Source organism: Notechis scutatus, chromosome 1 (assembly GCF_049901735.1).
Source record: "Notechis scutatus isolate UNSWTSFEM ecotype Mainland chromosome 1, rNotScu1.2, whole genome shotgun sequence".
Lineage (NCBI taxonomy): Eukaryota > Metazoa > Chordata > Lepidosauria > Squamata > Elapidae > Notechis > Notechis scutatus.
The window spans coordinates 70,656,977-70,679,079 of NC_142009.1; the positions used below are offsets into that span (position 1 = coordinate 70,656,977).

Genomic DNA, 22,103 nt, shown 5'->3' on the forward strand with positions numbered 1-22,103 from the left:
AGAATCCCTGAGGTTGGATTAGAATAATGTAAACTTGGATGAAATCACCTCAAGAAAATATAAGAAAGTGCAATAACAAAGCTTTCATATTCACAGCAGGCTTTGTTAAAATTATGTGCCATCAAGTTAATATTGAATCTTAAGTGACCACATACATTTTGTCTACCTATCTGTTCCTAACCTATCTTTTAGGCCTTCCAACAATACATTTCCAATGATGCAAATAAGTCCATCCAACTTGTTGCTAGTCATACTTTTCTTCTTTTTCCTTCTACCTTTTCCAACATTAGAATATGCTACAGAGAACTTAGTTTTTGCATAGTGTGTCTAGAGTAGGACAATTTTAGCTTGTTTCTTTGTGACTTGAGTGAGAGTTTTGGATTCATTTGTTCAATGATCCATTTGTATGTTTTCTTGGCTGTCACTGAGTCTTTTCCAACACCAAAGATCAAATGCATTAATATTTTACTTACCCTACTTCTATCCAACTTTGGTCCCATAGAGTCACAGAGAACACCATGGCTTGCAGTATACTGATCTTTATCAATACAGACACATCACAAAATTTCCAAGGCCTTCCTGGCTGCTCTACCAAGTGCTAGTGTGTAACGTATTTCTGGATTGCTTGTTCCTTACTGTCATGATTAATCAATACTTCCATTGTCAATTTTAAGGCTGGTTGTTGTACCTGCTGTCATTAGCTACACATAGTCACCTTGAGTAGTGAGATGGGCAGCAAATAAATTTTATGATATTAATAATAATAATTAGTTTGGTCTTCATTGCATTTAATTTTAATCACTTTTTTTTTCATATGCTCCTTGATTTATATTGCAGATTCTTTTCGTTTTTAGCTATCAGGTAGTGTCATTGACAGCTAAGCTATTGATATTTCTTCCTCCAGCTTTAAAACCACACTCATCTTTTTCCAATCCAGCTTCTTTTGATATATATTTATCATATAGGTTGAGTAAGTAAGGGGAAAATATAATCTTGTTGCACTTTTTTGCCAACCTGAAGCCACGTTCTATCCAGACTGTGGCTTCCTGACCTGCATGAAAGTTTCTCATGAGAAAAATAAGCTGTTCTGGAATTGTTATTTTTTAAAAGCATATTCTAGAACCTGACATGGTTGGTACAATTGAAGGCCTTTGTATAATCAATGAAGCACAGTCATTTATTTTTGGTATTTGACTTTCTCAAACATCCAGCATGGATCAGCAATAACCCATGTGCATCAGCAATAATTTATTACTTTATTAAGATCAATCCAAATATCACAGACAAGTGCAGAAGATTTTTGGTATGCTATGAACCTTCATCATGATTAACGGTAAATGAAATAAAGACAAAAGAGCTGGCTCAATCTTAAAGCCATAAAAATCTATATTTAGTCACAGCCTGCCTGAGGACAGAATGCACTCTTCTTGTCCTCTGGCATACTTTTGCTTCTATTTTCAGCTAACAGTGACTTCTTGTTTAGTGTAATCTCAGAATGGTGGCTTAAGGTGGCTGATAGTCTGCAATTTTGTTGAAAGTTTGAGACCCAGACAGATGGTAACCTGGATCAGAAATGATTTATTTATTTAATATTTATTTATTAAATTTATTTGCTGCACATCTTGCCATGGGGGGGGGGCTATTCTGGGGGGCTTACAACAGTAGAATGTAAAATTATAAACAAATGTAAAAATAGGAACAATGAAACAATAAAAAATAATGAGAATCCAGGGAGTCCTTGACTTACAACAGTTCATTTAGTGACCGTTCAAAGTTACAATGGCATGAACAAAGTGACTTATGACCATTTTTCACACTTATGACCGTCACAGCATCCCCACGGTCACGTGATTTACATTCGGCTGCTTGACAACTGACTCACGTTTATGAGGGTTGTAGTAACCCAGGGTCATAGGATCCCCTGGTGCGACCTTCTGCCAAGCAAAGTCAACAGGGAAACCAGATTCACTCAATAACCATGTTACTAATATAAGAACTGCAGTGATTCACTTAACAATTGTGGCAAGAAAAGTTGTTAAAACGGGGCAAAACTCACTTGAAAAAATTTCTCACTTAGCAACATACGTTTTAGGCTCAATTGTAATCATAAGTTGAGAAATATCTATACAGCAAAATGAATTAAAAGGTGGGAAGAGAGCGTTGTGGTTTGCTGGTAGCCTGTGCAAATGGCAGCGGAATTGGACAGTGGGGAAGAAAGGGGATCAGTCTGGGAGTTTGGAGAGGACTTGGACGAGGATCCTGCATCCGATGCAGAGGTGGGGCCAGGACCATCTGGGAGTGGGGTGCTGCGTCCAGAGCCTTCGGAGTCTGGCAGCAGTGAGGCAGAGGACCCAGGGGAGCCTGTTCCCAGTGCGCGTGTGCACAGAGCTGCTAGAAGTTGAGAGCAGCGGAAACAAAAGGGGCGACTAAGGAGTAAGGCTGGGAGGTGATTGCCCCTCTCATAAGGTATAAAGGACAGGCAAAGGTGACAAAATCTTTGCAGGAAGCAAAGTCGTTCATTCAGTTCAGATTCATTCGTGAAGCTCTTTGTGCTTCGGTTGGTTTATTTCTAGTTCATTGGACACTTCTGTTATTGGCAGCACTTCACAGAAAAGAAAGGTGGGTGCTTATCTTGAGGGACTGTTTGAGAAGTCATTGCCAGCTGGGAATGAAAATAATTCCCAGCATTGCAATAAAACAAGACTTGTTTTTAAAAGAAGCATGTGAATAATTACGGTCTCAGAAGCCTTGGTCAGGACAGAAAGGGAGTAGGAAGCCCAGGGAGGAAGGTGGGGTCTGCAATTAGTCTAGTAGCCACCTCCAATTTGGTATTCCCCCATGGAGACCCCAAGCCTGGTACAAGTCTTCAGACTCTTACAGAAAGAGACCATGCCTTGAAATTACACTGTTTCCCTATACCATGGTTAAACTCAATCATCATTTGTGTGGATTTAGACATTCATGATAAATCACATATACTAAACTATGGATTGTTTTAACCATGATTTGTGAAACAAACCACCAAAGCCTAGACTATATATATATAACTATGATTTACAAACCATGAGTCATGGCTCTGTGAAGGATACTATGATATAAGAATGATTTGCAATCACTTTTTGAAATTCATGACCATAGTTTTTACTTGTGGATCTGCCTTTTTAACACATTTATGCCCCTCCTTCCAAAAAAATAAAAATAACAACTGCAACAACTATTTTTTACCATTCTCCCTTCTGAAAAGGAACATACCATCTTTAACAATGAAACATTGTAATCTGCTTCCTGTGTAGGCATATCCTCACTTTGTGCTTCAAAATAGGAAGAACATTCACTTGTACACCTGCACAGAAAATAAAGAAATCTCAAGTGTCTGAAAATACTAAGAATATTCTTAAGAATGTATTAACCATCATAGCTCACTTTGGTTTTTTTGTTTTTTGCTCCCCCCCCACCCAATAAACTTACCACAAGGGCTTGTTCTAAAGGCAGAATGGTAGGTTTCTAAAAGCTTTTGTCTAAAAAAAAGTCATTATAAATAGCAAATATTTGGAGTGAAAGGGGAATTGAAGTCACTATTTCAATCATTCAGAATTTGAGTAATACCAGGGCAGCCTCAGATGCATATATCTGGGCTGTAAATTAAACAGCAAACGTGTTGATGGTAGACAGAAAGGATGCAAAAAAATTACAAAAGCTGAGTTTTGTGCTGCAGGTTCATATCTGTCATAGGATGTGCAGACTGGTTTTGTTCTTTAGCTAATAATTGATAAAGGAGTGAACATGATAAATAAAATTGATTGTATATTGCAATTTACTGTATACTTAAGAGAATGGTTCAGTACACTGTTTAAGAGATTTATACATAACTGTATAAAGAATGCTCAGTGTTCTTTAGAACTGTGTCGGAAGTATGCACATGGTGGAACCAAGGATGGTTTAGATGTGGAGAAGTTCAGTGATCTGTACCCATGGAAACTAGTTTGAGCTAGTTTTCTTTGTCTTTTTTTAACCCAATAATTTTAAATTTTCTGGCTTACTGTTTTTAGTCCTTTTTTGCACTCTGAATTAACACTGCTAACGTCAAGAATAAATAGTATGAGAGGTCCATACTTATACATATAAGGACCGGTCTAGGACAACTCACCACACTCAACTTGCCATGGGACAACTAAATGTTATATTCATCATTTCATTTAGTTACTTTTATTATTGGTGACCCTATTTTCATTGAAAATGTTTGTAACTCGTATTTCTGGATTGACTTTCTTTCTTTTATTAATATTGACCATGGTTCCATTGAAATTAATTTAACTTTTATACTTGTTGAATTGTACCATGGCGAGTTGGCCATGGCAAGTTGGCCATGGTAAGTTGTCCCATTCCATGTAAGAACATGCAGAGTAACATTTTCCTTTAGCAAGCAGTGGCCATTAATAGTGAAAATCTGAATTGATTTATGGGGATCGAATTTGGCTATCCAATATCATATTCTGCCTACTAATTCTTGTTACAAGAAGCAATGCTCAAGAAACAAAGGAATTCCCTTGTTGCCATTACTATTTGCATTGACATTAGAAGTACTAAATAGACCAAATTATTGGGGTGTACCATTGCCTCCATTGTTGATAGCCAGATCGGAATTTTTAGATAGTGTTTTTTGCATATTTTTTTCCAATTAATTAATAATGAGTCCCTAATGAGGTGTCTATGAAAGTAAGACTGCTTGGGTTTCCCCACTTCCCATAAGAAGGCATGCCACCCTCTCTGGAGGTCATGCCCTTCTAATGCTAAAATTCTTTTGTTAAGTAAGTTCACCCAGTCTTTTATCCATAATAAGATAGCTGCCGAATAATATAATTCCCAATTTGGAAGGGCTAGACCCCTCTACTTTTCGCATCTTGTAAGGCCTTTACATTGATCCTGGGTTTTTCCCCTGCCAAATAAATTTAAGTGTGATCTTATTTAATTCTTCAAAAAAATTTTTTGGCAACTTCATTGGGATTGTCTGGAATAAATAAAGAAATTTTGGTAATATATTCATTTTAATCGAGGCAATCCTGCCCAATAAGGAAAGCTGCAACTTATTCCAGGATTCTAAATCTTTCTTTGTTTGTTGAAGTAGTTTAACATAATTGTTCTCTTTGAGTGATTTACCTTGTGGTGTTAACCATATTCCTAAATATTTGACCCTTTTTGTTACCTGTATCCCCATCATTGTTTCTAATTCTTCCTTCTGGTTTTCTGTTAAATTTTTGGTCATTAATTTCGTCTTTTTTCTATTAATTTTTAATCCTGCCACTGTGCCAAATTGTTCTAATTCTTTTATTAGATTATAACCTTTTTCCATGGGTTCCTCCAAAAAGAAAACCATATCGTCAGCAAACGCTTGTAGTTTATATTCTTCTGATTTGACCCTCACTCCTCTAATTTCAGAATTTTGTCTAACCCGTGTTAAGAGTGATTCTAGGGCAAAAATGAAAAGAAGAGGTGAGAGAGGGCAGCCCTGTCTGACACCTTTTTCTATATTTATTGGATCTGTTTGTTCGCCATTGATTAGTATATTAGCCTGTTGTGTGTTGTAAATAGTTGTTATAATGTTTTCAAATTTGGTGCCAAGACTCATATTGTAAATTTTTGAATTAAAAGTGCCAATTTAAGTTATCAAATGCTTTCTCAGCATCTAAAAACATGAGTGCGGATTGTTTCTCCGGGTGGGCTTCATAATATTCTAGGACATCGATAACGGTTCTTAAATTGTTCTTTATTTGTCGGGACGGAAGAAATCCATTTTGATCTTCGTGTATATGTGGATTTAAAGCTTGTTTTACTCTATTAGCTATGATAGAAGTAAACAATTTATAATCGGCATTTAAAAGTGAAATCGGTCTATAGTTGTTGATGTATCTATGATCTGCATCCTCCTTCGGGATTAGCGAAATCAGCGCCCCCCCTCCACGAGTCCGGCATCTTGGCTGCCAGAAGTACCTCATTAAACACTTCCAGCATCAGTGGTCCTACTAGTTCCAATATTGCTTTATATAGTTCTGCCGGAATCCCATCTGGTCTCTTTCTTTCTTCCATCTTGTTTCTTTCTTTCTTTTACATCTCTTCTTCTCTTTTCTTTCCAGTTTGTAAGACCGAGTGTTCTTTTTTTGTTTTTTTCCCTTTTGTGTATGTAATGTCGATATGTTTTTAATTGTAAATTTAATAAAATTTATTTATACAAGAAGTACTAAATAGAAATATTAGACAAGATATGGATATAAAAGGAATGGAAATAAAAAGGAAAAGTTTAAGTTACAGGCATTCGCAGATGATTTGGTATTTATCTTAGAAGATTCACAAGAAAACAGGGCCTAAATTAATGAAAAAAAATAGAAGAGTATGGTGAAGTGGCAGGACTGAAAATAAATAGAGGGAAAACTAAGATTTTAGTGAAAAACATTACAGAGAAACAGAAAAAGAAAAGTAGTACAGCTTCTTAGCCCACTAACATAATGTATACATTTTTTTATAAAGAACTGGCTTACCTCTCAGACATAATATCTCGATACAGGAATAGTAACCAGTTGATTTTACGTAATTCAGGTCTATCTGAGTGAATAGCATGTCGAGCTCTGAACCTGAAAATGAAGATACTTTGCCTGTAGTTTTTTTTCCACATTTGTTAGATATATTGTTAAATAGTACATATTTCCCCCCCTCAAAGTATGGCCAGAATAATTATAAATTTTAAAGAATTTGTAAGTTGGTTTCATATTTTCAAATTCATGCAGTTACATTTTCAAAATGATAGTGCAAACAATTGGCTCATCTTAAAAATGCTGTCGTAGAATTCCTCCAGGTTGAAAATCTCCAATTAAAACTAAGTGAATTAATACTTTATATTACTAAATCTCCAAATTTAGCATTTCAATAATGCATAGACCTTCAGTGAACTCAATAAAATCTGCCTAAATTACAAATACCTACTTCTGCAAAAATCTTGCTTTTGTGCTTGGGATAACTTTTTTATGCTGCTTAAAATCCCGTAATTCTAAGAACGAGCTCTTTTGACTTAAAAACACCCACCTACCCACACACTCAACTGTGTTTTGGGACTGGTTTTCAAAAGAAGACATTTGCTTTGGGGCCTATCCATTTATCTCTTTTTTAGAAGCTTTGCTTTCTTAGTCAGGGGGTAAGAATTATTCATCCACTTTAGTAGGAGAGAAGCAATCTCAATTAGCATTTCCAAGAGACTTTCAACATGAAGAAGATTAAAAGCAAAACTGGTGAAGAAATAAGGCCATGGTACTGTCTGGTATCCATTCTTTGTATAAATATTACTTGAAGCAGAAAAGGATGAAGCAGCAAAGAAATTATTTACAGGTACTGTAGTTCCAGGAGAAATGGTTTTGAAGTTCAGCTAAATAGGGTACAGAAAGCCAAAGTTATTTCTTCTGCCTTTAGTGCAGAATTTTAAAATATGCTCAAGGGAACAATTCCACTGAAACTCTTGAAAATGGAAAACACAGCTATTTCTTATATTGCAGCAAAACTAACCTGCATCCCCCCCCCCACACTTCTGAACAAGCAAGAACAAGAGACTTGGCACAGTAGCTCTGCCCAAGTGAAGTAAGCCTGGGTAGAGGCAAACAGGTTGCTGAACCACACTCTCATTTACAGAGCCAAAGTTCCTTCGACTATGCATCTCACCCATTCAGTGCTATTTGTCTGTGACTCAGGTTATGCACAGAGACAATAATTGAGATCTTCACTTCTGACAGTGCATTTTTTTTGGACACAAAATGGCTGAGGTATCTCAGGGAAATAACTTAGTCCTGGATGCTTCCAGGGTTGCCCCAGTCAAAGAGGGAAAAGCCATATTTGTCTCTTTGGGAAACTGTAGCTTCCTGTCTTTTTTTGATTGTAGAAAAAGAATCTATGGTGGCTCAATGAAGATCAGTAGCAGCAGAAGAGAAAGTTATTCCTATGTGGGACTAGGATTAAAAGTACATTAATAAGTGAGAGGAGTTCCTACATCAGTCCTCTTTTGTGGGATTAGTCTAGTTCGTTTCCAAGTCAGAGGTAGAATGAAAAAAAATCTGTAAATATTCTTTTTGGAAAATATGGTTGATTTGGGAATGAGTGCTTAACCCAAGTCAACCCTGGGCTGTTTTGTCTAAGACTATTGATTTGTTTATGTTGACCAGATGATACCATAGCTTTATCCATGACTCAACTAAGCATATCATTATGAACAGGATTTAGGGGGATTTACAATAATCAATCAACAATTCAGATTTATCTCTGGGTTCCAGCAGCTTATTCCTAGTTTAATACTTCTATTTCTCCTTTTCTCACATTGGGAACTGTTTTGAGACTGGACACTAAAACAGCATTTATCTTGGATGACTTGACATAAGCACTGCCTCTCCACATCCATTATAGGATAAAGTGTTTTACTTACATGTGTGTGGCTGTGGCAGTTTCAAAATCCCACATGATGATAGAACCATTTGCACTTGCTGTAGCTAACAAACTGTAACCTTCTACTTTTAACAAATCAAAGCACTTGACTTCAATCCTAGGAGGTAGCTGAAAAATACACAAAGCAAAGCATCTGACGGACATAGATTGGGAAAGAATAGCCGACCAGAACAGATGGACAATCAAAGACAAACAATACAGAGAAAGGCAACCAAGAGCTTCACAATTCCTTCCAACAATCTTTGTCAATATCCAGATGAACTTATAGAAAGCAAAAATTCATTTTTGACTGCTTACTTTTGCTGTGGACCTCAGATAGAAATAACTTTCTTAGAATTTTTTTTTCTCTTTCTTCATGTGTTCTAGAACATATCTAGAAATGCAATAGTTCCTCACCTCTGCATTTGTGTTTGTGAGATCGGTATCAAGCAGTAGTTGAACATCTGGAAAAAAACCGTTGGTTTTTTTGACATTGGGAGACAGTTTTAGGGCAATGAGTGGATAGCCTTGTAAAGCAAATGACACAGCTTCAGGAAGTTCCCAAGTTATGGACATGTAAGCTTCACCTTGATTAGCCTAGGTGAACAAAGAATTGAAGAAGATTAATTGACAATCAATCTGGGAAAATGTCTAGCTTTGTAAATTACTTTGAATATTATATACACCAGACATATTTATGTTAGAACATATTTATGTTAGAACATATTTATGTTGATCCAAGATTAGCAGTAAATGCTATGAACAGTTATACTACTGGTTGACATCCACATCTGGACATTTCACACAGAGTTACCTTTGGGGAGATGGACTCACATCAAAGTAATTGTTTATGTAGAATACTTTGACAGTTTGGAAACTGAGATGGTTTTGAGGGCTACACAACACATTGGTATCATTGACGAAGGCTTTTAAGTTTCTGGTCAGCACAAATACTCATGACCAGCAAGCAGTATGTCAGAAACTGAATGCAGCATTGGTTAGAAATGTAAGGGGATGCATTCCAAGAGGCAGTTCTGAGCTCAATCAGCTTTTGAGGCTTAATTAATTAAATCAAATCTAACATAATGTCTTCAGGACAAATGACTGAAGTAAGCATCTGGTGAAAAACATGTTTCTAGAAATCTCTTCTAAAATGCCTAAATTAGATGATTAAAAAGATAATTACCAATAAAAATACTAGTCACAATACCTAGGAAACATTTTGCATTCTCATTTAATAGGCAGCCAAATGGGGATTAAATACATTTAGCATGCCCTTATTAAATAAATTATTAGGGATTGAAAATAGTTGTACATCTTCTTGATACATTATTTCAGAGGCTCCAACATGGGGTATATCTGCACTAAGAATATATAAGGTTTGTCTTCTCCTGAGGTTTCAGTGAGTTAAGGCTGAGTTGTTGTAGTTTAAAAAGACCTGCCTCAGCTTGAGCCTCTAAGAAAGAATGATCCTTAATTCCATTTGTTGAGAAAGGTATAGTTTCCTAGAGGTCAAGTGAAAGCCAGAGCTGAAATCTGCATGACCAAATCCTAAAGTCTAACTTCCCGTCCTTTAGGTACCTCCCCATACTGGCCTCCCCAATGCCCAATCAAATTCAAAGAAGATGTTTTCAGAAGGGTCGCTCCAAGCGTGGGTTGGTATGCTGCTGTATTCTGTTCTTAGCTGGTTGAGGAGATATAGTGAACTTTTCGTTTTCCTGGAATCCTCCCGCTTCCCATCCAGTCCCCTAGAGTTCATGGTGCTCTGGCACTGAGTGATAGCAAAAGGCAAGCATGAAGTGGCAGCCAACAGAAGGTTACAGATTATTTTTTTTAAACTCAGGCCACTTAAGAGGGCATTTTAGAAGTTTTGTGCTAGTATTTAATGCCTTATTAGCTTAGAATGTACTGTATATAATTATTTATAAATTGATGGGGATGGTTGGCAAATGTACATAGTTTTAAGCAAACATTTAAATAAGTACAGGAAGTCTTCGGTTAATTGTGGTACTTGGGACCAGGAACTCATTGCTACATGGTGAGTTGTAAAGTGCAATGCCATATGGTTGCGTGGATTTAGGATTGCATTTCTCGTTGTGGTTACTAAACAAATCCCACTTGGTCATTAAGCATGACAACATGTGGCTGTCATTTGCAACCTCTTGCTGGCTTCCCTATTGACTCTGCTTGTTGGAAGTCAACAGAGAAGGTCGCAAATGGTGAACATGTGACTGCAGGATGCCACAATTTTCGTTAAATGTCAACAAACTGCCAAATGCCTAAATCATGATCACATGACCATGAACCATAAGTCTTCTTGTTCAGTACTATTTTAACTTCTTGTTCAGTGCTACCAGTGCTGAGTCATTAACCAAGGATTCCCTGTACAAGAGATCAGAAAAGTCTTGATGGGATTAAGAGGATTAGAACCAGAAGTCATAAACAGGATATAATCAATAAAGATAAATAGAATAAATATGTAAACCACTTATATGTTGGAATTGTGGAAATTTAATTATACTCTAATTGCTTGAAAGGGGACTTAATCTTTGATATATTAAAACTGTAATTCTGCACAAATGTATTTGGAATATCAGGATGTGAATACTTGAGAGGAAGTATTTCACACTCCTGAGAGCTGAGCCCTAATTTGGGCCTTTCTTTCTAGGTTGGGATTACATCTTACATAATAGCAAACATGGTCATAGGGAATTGAGGTCCCAACAAATGTGGAAATCCATAGTTAAGAGAGACTGGGTTCCTTGATTTTTGAAATTGAGAACAAAGTGAAGCAAATGAAATAGAAGATGTAACGATCAAAACTCAAACCTGAACAATTTTGATCATCCCGCTGTACTCCAAGACCAGGATCACATGCTTACTCTCACTGGCTTTCAAGTAGACCATCTGCATCAGCCAATGTTCATTGACCGTGATTTCCCTGCCTAAGGGCAAAATTTTAAGTATCTGCCCACTTCCAAAATCCCATATTTTCACAGTCCCTAAATGTGTAATAAAACAGAAGGAACATCACTCTTCATAGAAATAACTAACAGCTGTGTGCTACTGACTACAAAGTTTGCACTTATATGAAATACATGTAGAACAGTGGTGTCCAAGCTTGGCAACTTTAAGACTTGTGGACGTCAAGTTCCAGAATTCTCCAGCCAGCATAGTTGAAATCCACAAGTCTTGAAGTTGCCAAGTTTGGGTACTCCCTGATGTAGAACAATAACGATTGCGTGAAAAGACTATTCTCCAATGCATTACTAAGGACTATCTGCCACTACTGTACATGGTGCACAGACAATGTTATAAGTTCAAAAGAATTCTCAACTGATCTTTATTATGAAACTACAGAGCCCAGAAAGCATGATTTATTGAACTAGCTTTATGGCTCCTTGAAAAATACAGCAAATGATCTCAAAAGAGTTATTTTAGGGACTAATTAATTTCATTACCATCACATGCTCCAGTAGCAAGATGAAATCCATTTTTATCAACTGCTGCACATGTCAACTCAACCCCTGGCCCATGAGCATCTTCAATCTGGTATATTAACTGTCCTGTTTCCAATTCCCAGACCTAAACATAAAAAAGAGATTATACGCAATTCAGCAGATTAACTACAAGAGATTCCAAAAATAACCCAAACAGGTATTACTTTTTTTCTTTCAAAAAAATGTATGCACTAAGTCTTAAAATAGAAGAATGAGAAGAACTGATTGAGTTTGAGAAAGGAATACTGAAACTAAGTATTCCAATTTCTCCTTGATTTAAAAGAAAAATTCAGTAATTCCTTTGGGCTTGCAGTTCGAGTGTTTTTCCCAAATGAAAGAAATGAAGTAATTTATTCATCCCGTCTCACCCATCACTGGGAAAGACAAGTTCGAAAATAGCTTTTAAAATTGCACGTGATTGTGAAAAGAATACCCTAGTAGCCTAGTTAATGTATTTGTCCAAACCGGGGAGGGGGGTGGGGAGAGGAGGATCTTTTCTTTTACTCATAAAATTTATACTCACCTTTACAATAGACTCAGAACAGATACTTAGAACTTGGTGAAAAACTTTATTGTAAACCAGCACGTTGATGCTCCTTTCATGGGTCTGGGGGACTTGTTTAGTGTCTTGTATCATCCGAGTGAGAGGATAAATATCGATGACTGCCGATCCTGGGTATTACAGAGTTGCATTAAGTCTAGAAAATACTTACGTTTTCATTTCAAAGTTTTGATGCCAGACTGACCTTAAGGAAGCACATTGCATGTTCTTGCTACTGTATGCAGCTTGATGGTATTATATGTCTGATCAAATTAAATTATTAATAAGTTTTTGTGCACTATAGTATTGCATTTACTCTTCCAAAAACTTGTTTCATGCACGCATTCAAACACCAAACCCTTAAAACTTATGCTATAGAAAATTAGAGATGATTGTTTTTAATTTGTCTATAGCAAGGACAGGGAATATCTGACAGGCTGGAAGCCACAGTTCTACTTCCTTTTTTCCTATTTTACAAATCACAATACAAAGCCCTTAGTGCTGAAAAGAGAACTCTTGTGACATGCAAACTGCAGGAAAAAATATCTCATGTTCAGCTAGCGCAATGGAATGTGACAACGTTACAGTGGCCAAATCCCAGCGGATGTCTGAAAGGTCTCAGATCAGCAGGAAGGAAAATAGGGTAGGAGAAATCTTTTTACGAGCATGTGGATGGCATTGTCAGGTTTCACACCAGATTGGGCAATACACCTCTGCAGAGTTCAGCCTTGCGTGCAGATATTTCAGGATACAAAAAGTGGAAATTCTGTCTTCTGCACGCAAGTTTAGGCATAGAAAATGGGATACAAGCTGTGTTGATTACATTCATGAGTCATTGACTGAATATGAGCTGAGCTGGCCACTCAGGAAATGATGTTTTTCTGTTATGGGGACTCCCAGATAAAGAGAGAATGTAGGGTTTATCAGTACCACATCTGCAAAATAAAGGCAGAATGGTCTTCATGTTGCTTTGCTTGTTTATGTACTAGTTGTCCACAGGAATGTCTACAGCATGTATACTTCGATGTTTTGGGGACAGACTAAATACCTCTGATGAATTCCCTACTCTGCCATAGATACATAAGTAGTAAGCATCTGAATCTGCAGCTATATTCTGTGGCATGAAAGCAACACCCTTGGCAATATCACCTTCTTTTATCTGTTTCAAATATCTTTTATTTGTCTTTAAAAATATTTTGTTGTCTTTCTATCCAGTGTAGGTATATTTATACATTCAATGTACCCTTTACATGTCTTTTTCTAATTTTGAATTCTCATACGTTGCTTTCTTCATAGCAAAGTTACCTAAGCTTCTTTTAAATATCTTGATAACTCTTTAATGCCTCCTGCCTAATAGTACAATTGAAGCATGATGACTCAAACTGTGCACAATAGCTGTTGTGGCTCCGGACTTGGATTCAGCTCCTGTGGCTGATATGAGCTCAAGTGAGGAGGACATGGTAGAGAAATATGAGCCAGCATGGCTCAGTGATTGGAATGATAATCAGGAAGAGGAGATGGACGTGACAAGAGAGGACAGACCTGATTTAGTAGAATGGTCAGGACCTTCGACCTCCTCTGGTTCAGTATCTGATCATCAGCCGGGAATGGCTGACAGAGAAGTTTTAAGAGAGTCTTCAAGTGAGACGAGAACTTGGAGAATTGTTGGTTAGATGTCAGGAATAGACGCCGCTTTAAGAGGCAAGGCCAGCTGGAACGCAGGAGACGGGCAAGTCAGTAATTAGGAAATTAACTGTTGCCCTAATAACTATAAAAGGATCCGCCTGAGTTTGAAAATTTGTCAGGAACAAAGCGTTTAATTTACGTGGAGAAGCAACGGTCAAAGCTCGGAGGCTTGTGGATTTTAGCCAGGATTAATGTGCTGTAGACTGAGAATAATAGCAGCCGTTATCTTCTGAAACTCCTCTTCATTTGTTTTGCTTTTGAGGACGACTGCTTTCGGCGTTGCTTATTTGATTTTGAAGGTGGGACATAACATTTTTGTTCCTGACCTAACAGACCATCTTTGCAACGATGGATTCAAACCAATTGCAACAATTGGTGGAGCAGCAACAACTACAGATTAATCAATTACTTCAGAGTAACGTAACGTTACAGAATCAGGTAACTCAACTGTTGAATTATGTTACCAATTTACAAGGTACTGCTGCTGCTGCTCCCCCTGCCCCTCCCTTGAGAAAAAGCCCGGTAGCTATGCCAGAAAAATTTTCTGGGCAAACGGACATGTTTTCGACATTTGTGGGTCAGTGCCAACTGTATTTTTCTGTGAGGCTTGAAGACTTCCCAACCGACCGGGCTAAGGTGGGATTTATAATTAGTTTATTAACTGGGCAGGCTGCCAAATGGGCTACTCCCTTATTAGTGCAAGATAGCCCATTATTGGACAATTTCAGGGGTTTCTTCAACAAATGAAAGTAATGTTTGAGAACCCAATTAAATTACAAATTGTGGACAGAAAGTTAATGGACATTAATCAAGGAAAACGTTCCCTGCAAGAGTACGTTGCAGAATTCCGCTTGTTGTGCATGGACTCTAACTGGAACGAACCGGCTCATATGGCTGCATTCCAGGAAGGCTTGTCTGATGCCATCAAGGATGAGCTAGTCCATGCAGAGCGGGCTTCAACTTTGGATGCATTAATAATCCAATGTTTGCGTATTGAAGCTCGCTTACAGCAACGTGGGAGTAAACGGACCATTGTGGAACCACCTGCATTTCCTCGCACACGCATTACGCCTATGAGAGTTTTCAACCCAAGATTCAAGCAGAGGAGCCGATGGAGATAGGCGCACTCCGCCTTGCTTAACGGTGCGAGAACGTTCGAGAAGGTTCCAGGAAGGCTTGTGCCTTTATTGCGGGGTCCGGGACATTTTGCAAAGGCTTGTACTCAGAGAGGGACTCGGAGACCTGTGCCCGAAACCACTCCTGGCCCGTCGGGAAATGGGGTGGGCCCGACCTCGGAGAAACCCTAGGTCGGGCACAACCTACACCCCATCCCAAATTGCCGAAGTAAATCCTGGTCCTCCTCGGCATTTACTGTTGGACACTCGTATATTTTTGCAGTCCCAGAAGGAGGAATTCCGCTGTGGCGCTGGTGGATTCAGGGGCTACAACCAGTTTTATGGACTGTGCTTTTGTGAAACATTTTGGAGTACCATTAATTCCTGTAAATCCCCCATGAAGGTGGAAACCGTAGATGGGCGTGAACTTAAGTCGGGACCTATTCGCTTTGCCACCCAGCCAGTACGCATGCTTATTGGGGATCATGAGGAGGCGATAAGTTTTTATGTCACCTCAAACCTCCATCTCCCTTTGGTGCTCGGAGTATCCTGGCTGCGTTTGCACGATCCGTTGGTGGCTTGGGCGCAGAACGCCATTTCTTTTCCAAGCCTACAATGTGTGGACCACCTGAGGCATGTCTGCACGGGCCAAAACATCGCCGCTCCTGCTGTCTCGATTCCTCGGAACTGTCGGATTTCTCCGATGTTTTCAGCGAACAGGAGGCAGACCGATTACCACCACATCGTGTTTATGATTGTCCCGTGGACTTGATACCGGCGCTCCATTGCCAAAGGGGAGGTTATATTCCTTGTCAGAGCCCGAGTTAGTTGCACTCCGAGAGTTTTTAGATAAAAACTTAGCTCGGGGATTTATTTGACCCTCGTTGTCCCCTCTTTCGGCGCCCGTTCTCTTTGTTAAGAAGAAGTCGGGAGAACTTCGTCTCTGTTGTGATTATAGATGCCTGAACTCTATCACCGTGAGGAATAGCTATCCCTTGCCGCTCATTCCGGAATTGATGGAGCGGTTGCGGGAGGCTACTATCTTCACTAAACTAGATCTGCGTGGGGCCTATAATCTGGTTCGGATGCGCAAGGGGGATGAGTGGAAGACGGCATTTGGCACTCGTTATGGTCATTTCGAGTACACCGTCATGCCATTTGGCCTGACCAACGCTCCTGCTGTATTCCAGCATTTGATGAATGATATTTTTCGGGACATGCTGGATAAGTTTGTTGTCATATATTTGGACGACATTTTGATTTATTCTAGGTCCAGAGATCAACATCTTCAGCAGGTTCGTCAAGTGCTTCAGCGTCTTCGGGAGCATAAACTCTACGCGAAACTGGAGTGTTTCTTTTTTCAGTCGTCAATAGAGTTTTTAGGGCACATCATTTCTCCCGAAGGCATTGCTATGGACCCAAAAAGGTTGAGGCCTTGTGTAGTTGGGAAGCCCTCGTCGAGTCAAGGACGTACAACGACTTTGGGATTCGCCAACTACTATCGGACTTTTTATTCTGGACTTTGAAAGTAATGGACCCCATAACTCAGCTCCTTCGTAAGAAGGTTCCGTTTGTGTGGGGCCTCCGCACAACAGGCTTTTGACATTTTAAAGAAAGCATTTGTAGCCGAACCGATATTGAGGCATTCTGATCCGAATCGTCCATTTGTGGTCGAGACAGATGCTTCTAATGTCGCTATCGAGCAGTATTATTACAAGCTTCAAAGGATGGCACACCTCTTTTCCCTTGCGCATACTATTCTAGGAAGCTCACCGCTTCAGAGCGCAATTACACCATCTGGGAAAAGGTTGGCCATTAAGGCTGCTTTCAAGACTTGGAGACATCATTTAGAGGGGCTCGGCACAAGGTAGAGGTACGGACGGATCATCGAAACTTGGAACATTTAAACACAGCTAGGAAATTGAATCAACGCCAGATTCGATGGTCGTTGTTTTTCGCTCGATTCAATTTCTCCATTACTTATGTTCCAAGTGGACAGAACCGGAGGGCAGACGCGTTGTCTCGGAAGCCTGAGTATATTTGCTGCGAAGATCCTCTTCCTTTACGAACAGTGTTACCACCGGAATCTTTGGCCGTACTGCAAGATCCAGTAGATTTGCGGGCTCGCCTACGGAGGCGCAACGTTTGGATGCGTGGACGCAGCAGAGGCGTGGGGATGTTGGTACTGATTCTCCATGGTCTTTTGAAGAAGGTCTGCTCAGACATCGGGGTTTGTTATATGTGCCTACCAGACCGTTGAGAGCTCTCATCATGACACAATGTCATGATAACCGCGCTGCTGGTCATTTTGGATTTCATAAAACATTGCATTTAGTCACCCGGACTTTTTGGTGGCCTCGGGTTCGCCATGATGTGTCCTCTTACGTCGCTTCTTGCATTTAGTGTAGGCAAGTGAAAGCGGCGTCGGGTGCGCCCCCTGGACTCCTCCAACCATTGCTGACTCCGAGCAGACCATGGGGAGCGATCTCCATGGACTTTCTCACGCATTTACCATCCTCGTCGGGCTTCACGACGGTGCTCGTGGTAGTTGATATGCTGACTAAAATGGCTCATTTCATTCCCTGTCGGAGATTGCCATCGTCCCGCACTACGGCCCAGCTATTTTTGCAGCATATCTTTCGCTTGCATGGACTGCCAGATAGAGTGGTTTCTGATCGTGGGGTTCAGTTTACGGCGCAATTTTGAAACAGTTAATGGCGGCGCTACAAGTTCAAGTATGCTTAGTGTCAGCGCACCATCCGGAAACTGATGGTGGGACGGAGAAGATGATTGGTATTCTTACCCAATATTTGAGGTGTTTCGTTAATCTGCGACAAAATGATTGGGCGAAATATCTCCCATTAGCAGAATTCGCTTTTAACAACTCGCAGCACACCTCCACTCGTGTCACGCCATTTTTTGCGAATGTGGGTTATCATCCGCGCTTCTTCCCATTAACGATGATGGATTCCCTGGTTCCTGAGACCCAAGATTTTCTGGAAGAACTACAAGCGGTCCACCGTTTAGTAGTATAACAACTTAACAGGGCAAAAGACGATTATAAACGGTTCACGGACAGATCACGTCGAGCAACGCCTCCGTTAGCTGTGGGTGATAAGGTGTGGTTATCCACAAAACATCTGAGGATCAATCGCCCTATTAGGAAGCTAGACCATCATTTCATTGGTCTCTTCCCGATTGAGGCGGTTATTAACCCTGTGGCATACCGACTCACTTTGCCAAGTTCTATGCGTATTCACCCTGTTTTCCATCGATCTCTTTTGGTTCCTGATTCCCCGGAGTGTCATCTGTGTGATTCTGCTGGTACGACTCCCTCATCGACGCCCCTGAGGAGGCTGTTGTTGATGACACGGTGGTCAGCGTTATTGATTCGCGTTGGCTCAAGGGTCGCGTTTCCAGTATTTAGTCGGGAGGAGAGTGGATGACTCGGAGATTTGCTCATGGACGGATGTGTCTGCGGTTCATGCTCCAGATATGATTCGGGACTTTCATAAACGTTTCCTTGAAACCGCATCCAGATCGTCAGATCCGGGGAAGGGCCCTGTGGTGAGGGATAGTGTTGTGGCTCCGGACTTGGATTCAGCTCCTGTGGCTGATATGAGCTCAAGTGAGGAGGACATGGTAGAGAAATATGAGCCAGCATGGCTCAGTGATTGGAATGATAATCAGGAAGAGGAGATGGACGTGACAAGAGAGGACAGACCTGATTTAGTAGAATGGTCAGGACCTTCGACCTCCTCTGGTTCAGTATCTGATCATCAGCCGGGAATGGCTGACAGAGAAGTTTTAAGAGAGTCTTCAAGTGGAGACGAGAACTTGGAGAATTGTTGGTTAGATGTCAGGAATAGATGCCGCTTTAAGAGGCAAGGCCAGCTGGAACGCAGGAGACGGGCAAGTCAGTAATTAGGGAAATTAACTGTTGCCCTAATAACTATAAAAGGATCCGCCTGAGTTTGAAAATTTGTCAGGAACAAAGCGTTTAATTTACGTGGAGAAGCAACGGTCAAAGCTCGGAGGCTTGTGGATTTTAGCCAGGATTAATGTGCTGTAGACTGAGAATAATAGCAGCCGTTATCTTCTGAAACTCCTCTTCGTTTGTTTTGCTTTTGAGGACGACTGCTTTCGGCGTTGCTTATTTGATTTTGAAGGTGGGACATAACAAATAGCCATCCTTATTTATATAATAGATTTCTAAAAAGTGTTATTTTAATACTTTCAAACAATTTTTCTGAACATTACACAAGTATCCACTGTTTAAACAATTAACTGTGCTGCAAGATCAGACACAAACAATTGAATGAAATATAATGCCTTCAATGTTACAAGTTACCAACAAATTCAAGCAACAGCATTCTAAACTCTGCATCATTTATCACCTGTTCTTCCACTTCAGTTAGCAGAGTCTTGCTATAAGAAAGGATTATTTTGCTACTGTTTATGAACTGGAAGCCTATGGCCCAGAAATGAAATGTCAGTTCACAAAATATAATCACAAAGCTTCACATGATGGAGATGGAGAAGGAGGAGGAGGAAGAAGAAAATGGCAAATTTTTGAGATTCAGATGTTATTCACACGATTTCTTTCAACTGGGCCCAACTGTCAATTCAGAGCACTACATTGCAAAACTCAAACCTTCGAAACAATAATAAAAAGTTTGAAAGTGCTGAAGGAAATTTTTGCTGCAACATGACAGCACCAGATCTCGTACCTCACAAGCTGCTCTCTCTGTAGAATACACCATACGGTCCAAATTTGGCACCATATGACTTCCATCTTTTTCCAAAATTGAAACAATGCATTTGTGGAGCCTCTGTTTGACTCAAGTGAAGAGGTGAAAAACTCTGTCAGGAAAGGTATACAGTTGTTTTATGGTGGCTTTATGAAACTTGCCCATTATTGGAAGAAAACAGTAGCAAATAAAGTGGAAAGTGTAGGTGGCAAGAGAGTTAATTTCAAGGATGATTTTCCTGTATCATTTTTAATATATTCCTATTTAAAATAAAATTATGAAGGCATCACTTTTCATTGATACTTGTAATCTTCTACAATTTTACGCAAAATCCACTGTTAAGTGAATAGACTTCCATCATACAAATTAGTTTTTCTACCATTATTTCCTTGAACAATTTTTCATAAGCCTGAAAGCTGCTTTGAAGGGCTTTGAAATGTTTTGAAGAATATTTGGAGAAGTTAAGTTCTCAAGACTGCAGAGCAGTTGGAGAAACTGATCTTTAGGTTAAAATATCATCTTCCATTATCAGAAAGGTATTGTTGGTTCTGATCCAGCATATCAGCGTGCCTGTTTATAATCAATAGCCACATATTTTTCTCATACCCACCTGCAATAAGTGTTCCGTGAGTACTATCAAATACCATAGCAAAAATCTGTGATTCTCTGCGTGCCCCTTGAGAGTCATGGAACACTTGCATCAGTGAAAGTGTCTGGATATCCCACACTCTGAAAATCTGAAGAAATGACAAGAAATATTATGTGCGATTATTAAGTACCACAACAAAATGATCAAAAGATGTTGTACTTCCTTGTACTTCCCTGCATAAACGCCTCAACATACAATATACAAAACAAAACTAAAGGATGGGAAATGCATATTAGCGTTCTTCCTGTTGTTTGCTTATCCCATCATAGCATATTTGTTATATTTATATTCTGCTATTCAGAATATACACAGATTAGAACATATCCTTTTTTTATTTTCACGATTCTCTGAAAATAATCAGCCCAAATTCAATTAACTTCATCACCAAACTATAGAGCAAAACTAGATGTTGGGAGTGTAAGTTGAGCATTAACCATAGGTAGTTTGACTCCTTTTGTGTTAGAGAAGAACCCAAATCCCCTGCCATTAAGGCGCTGCAGACAGAACAGCATCAGACACAACTTGACACATGGACCAGGAATTTTTTTGTACTGATCTGAGACTACAATAAAGATTGACTGATTGATCATGATTACCATTCTCCACTTCCATGGAAGAGACCAGAGCTAGCCTCATCAGGCCAAAGGAGACAGCCATCTCAGATGACAGATTAGGAAAAGCAGAGAATTAAAATGTTGTGAGAAGCTCATTATTAACAACTAATTAACAAGGTCACTGAGAGGAATGGAAAAATCCTGCTTCCAACCATCATAAACTGAGTCCCTGAGAGAGGTGGGGGGGGATCCTGGTCAACATTTTTATTTTCCTGTTGGCTGACAACTATGTGAACTCAATAACGTTGAGAAGGGATATTCAGCAAAAAGTGAAAGCAACAAGTTTTAGTTGCTCTTCCTTTTTCCTAACAACAATAGTACAGATTACTATTTTTGCAAAATAGTAAAATTCAGATTGCTAGTTTTCTTTCGGTAGCAGAAAACTGGTGATTCACACCCAGGTAGACAACATTATAATAAGACACACTTTCCAGTCTGAAAGTATCCAGCTTATATATGGCAAAAGGCAGTTCTCCTTTTTTTCCCAAATGGGGCTGCGATTGCTGAAGCTTCCTAAGAATATAAATAATGCTTTTCTGACTTAATGGTACCTTGGACTGAATAATTTTGCACCTTTTTCATATATGTGAAAATGTAAATCAGAAAAAGACTACCTGGGTGTAATCAGGTTGGTTCTTAAGAAAATGAATTATTTGTATTCAGAAGCAATAACTGCCTTAGAAGTCTAATACCTCAATATAATTGAATTTTGGCACAATTTGACAATAAGACAGTACAGCAGGCAAAACAAAGTTCCATAATGTTGACTAATTGTGTTAAAAAGTTAGTGTAT

The 22,103-nt window shown here is 39.3% G+C and overlaps 1 protein-coding gene across 1 annotated transcript in view; it reads right to left on the reverse strand.

Moving 5' to 3' along the window:
* Window positions 1–22,103, reverse strand: part of WDR64 (WD repeat domain 64) — a 73,045-nt gene that overhangs the window by 23,072 nt on the left and 27,870 nt on the right. The window contains exons 11-18 of the mRNA XM_087965184.1: window positions 20,658–20,784; window positions 12,478–12,626; window positions 11,916–12,039; window positions 11,284–11,456; window positions 8,872–9,051; window positions 8,456–8,583; window positions 6,534–6,626; window positions 3,253–3,343 (exon numbers count right to left, since the gene is read on the reverse strand). Of these exons, the coding sequence (XP_087821310.1) occupies window positions 3,253–3,343; window positions 6,534–6,626; window positions 8,456–8,583; window positions 8,872–9,051; window positions 11,284–11,456; window positions 11,916–12,039; window positions 12,478–12,626; window positions 20,658–20,784 (1,065 nt within the window). The remainder of the gene's footprint in view (window positions 1–3,252; window positions 3,344–6,533; window positions 6,627–8,455; window positions 8,584–8,871; window positions 9,052–11,283; window positions 11,457–11,915; window positions 12,040–12,477; window positions 12,627–20,657; window positions 20,785–22,103) is intronic.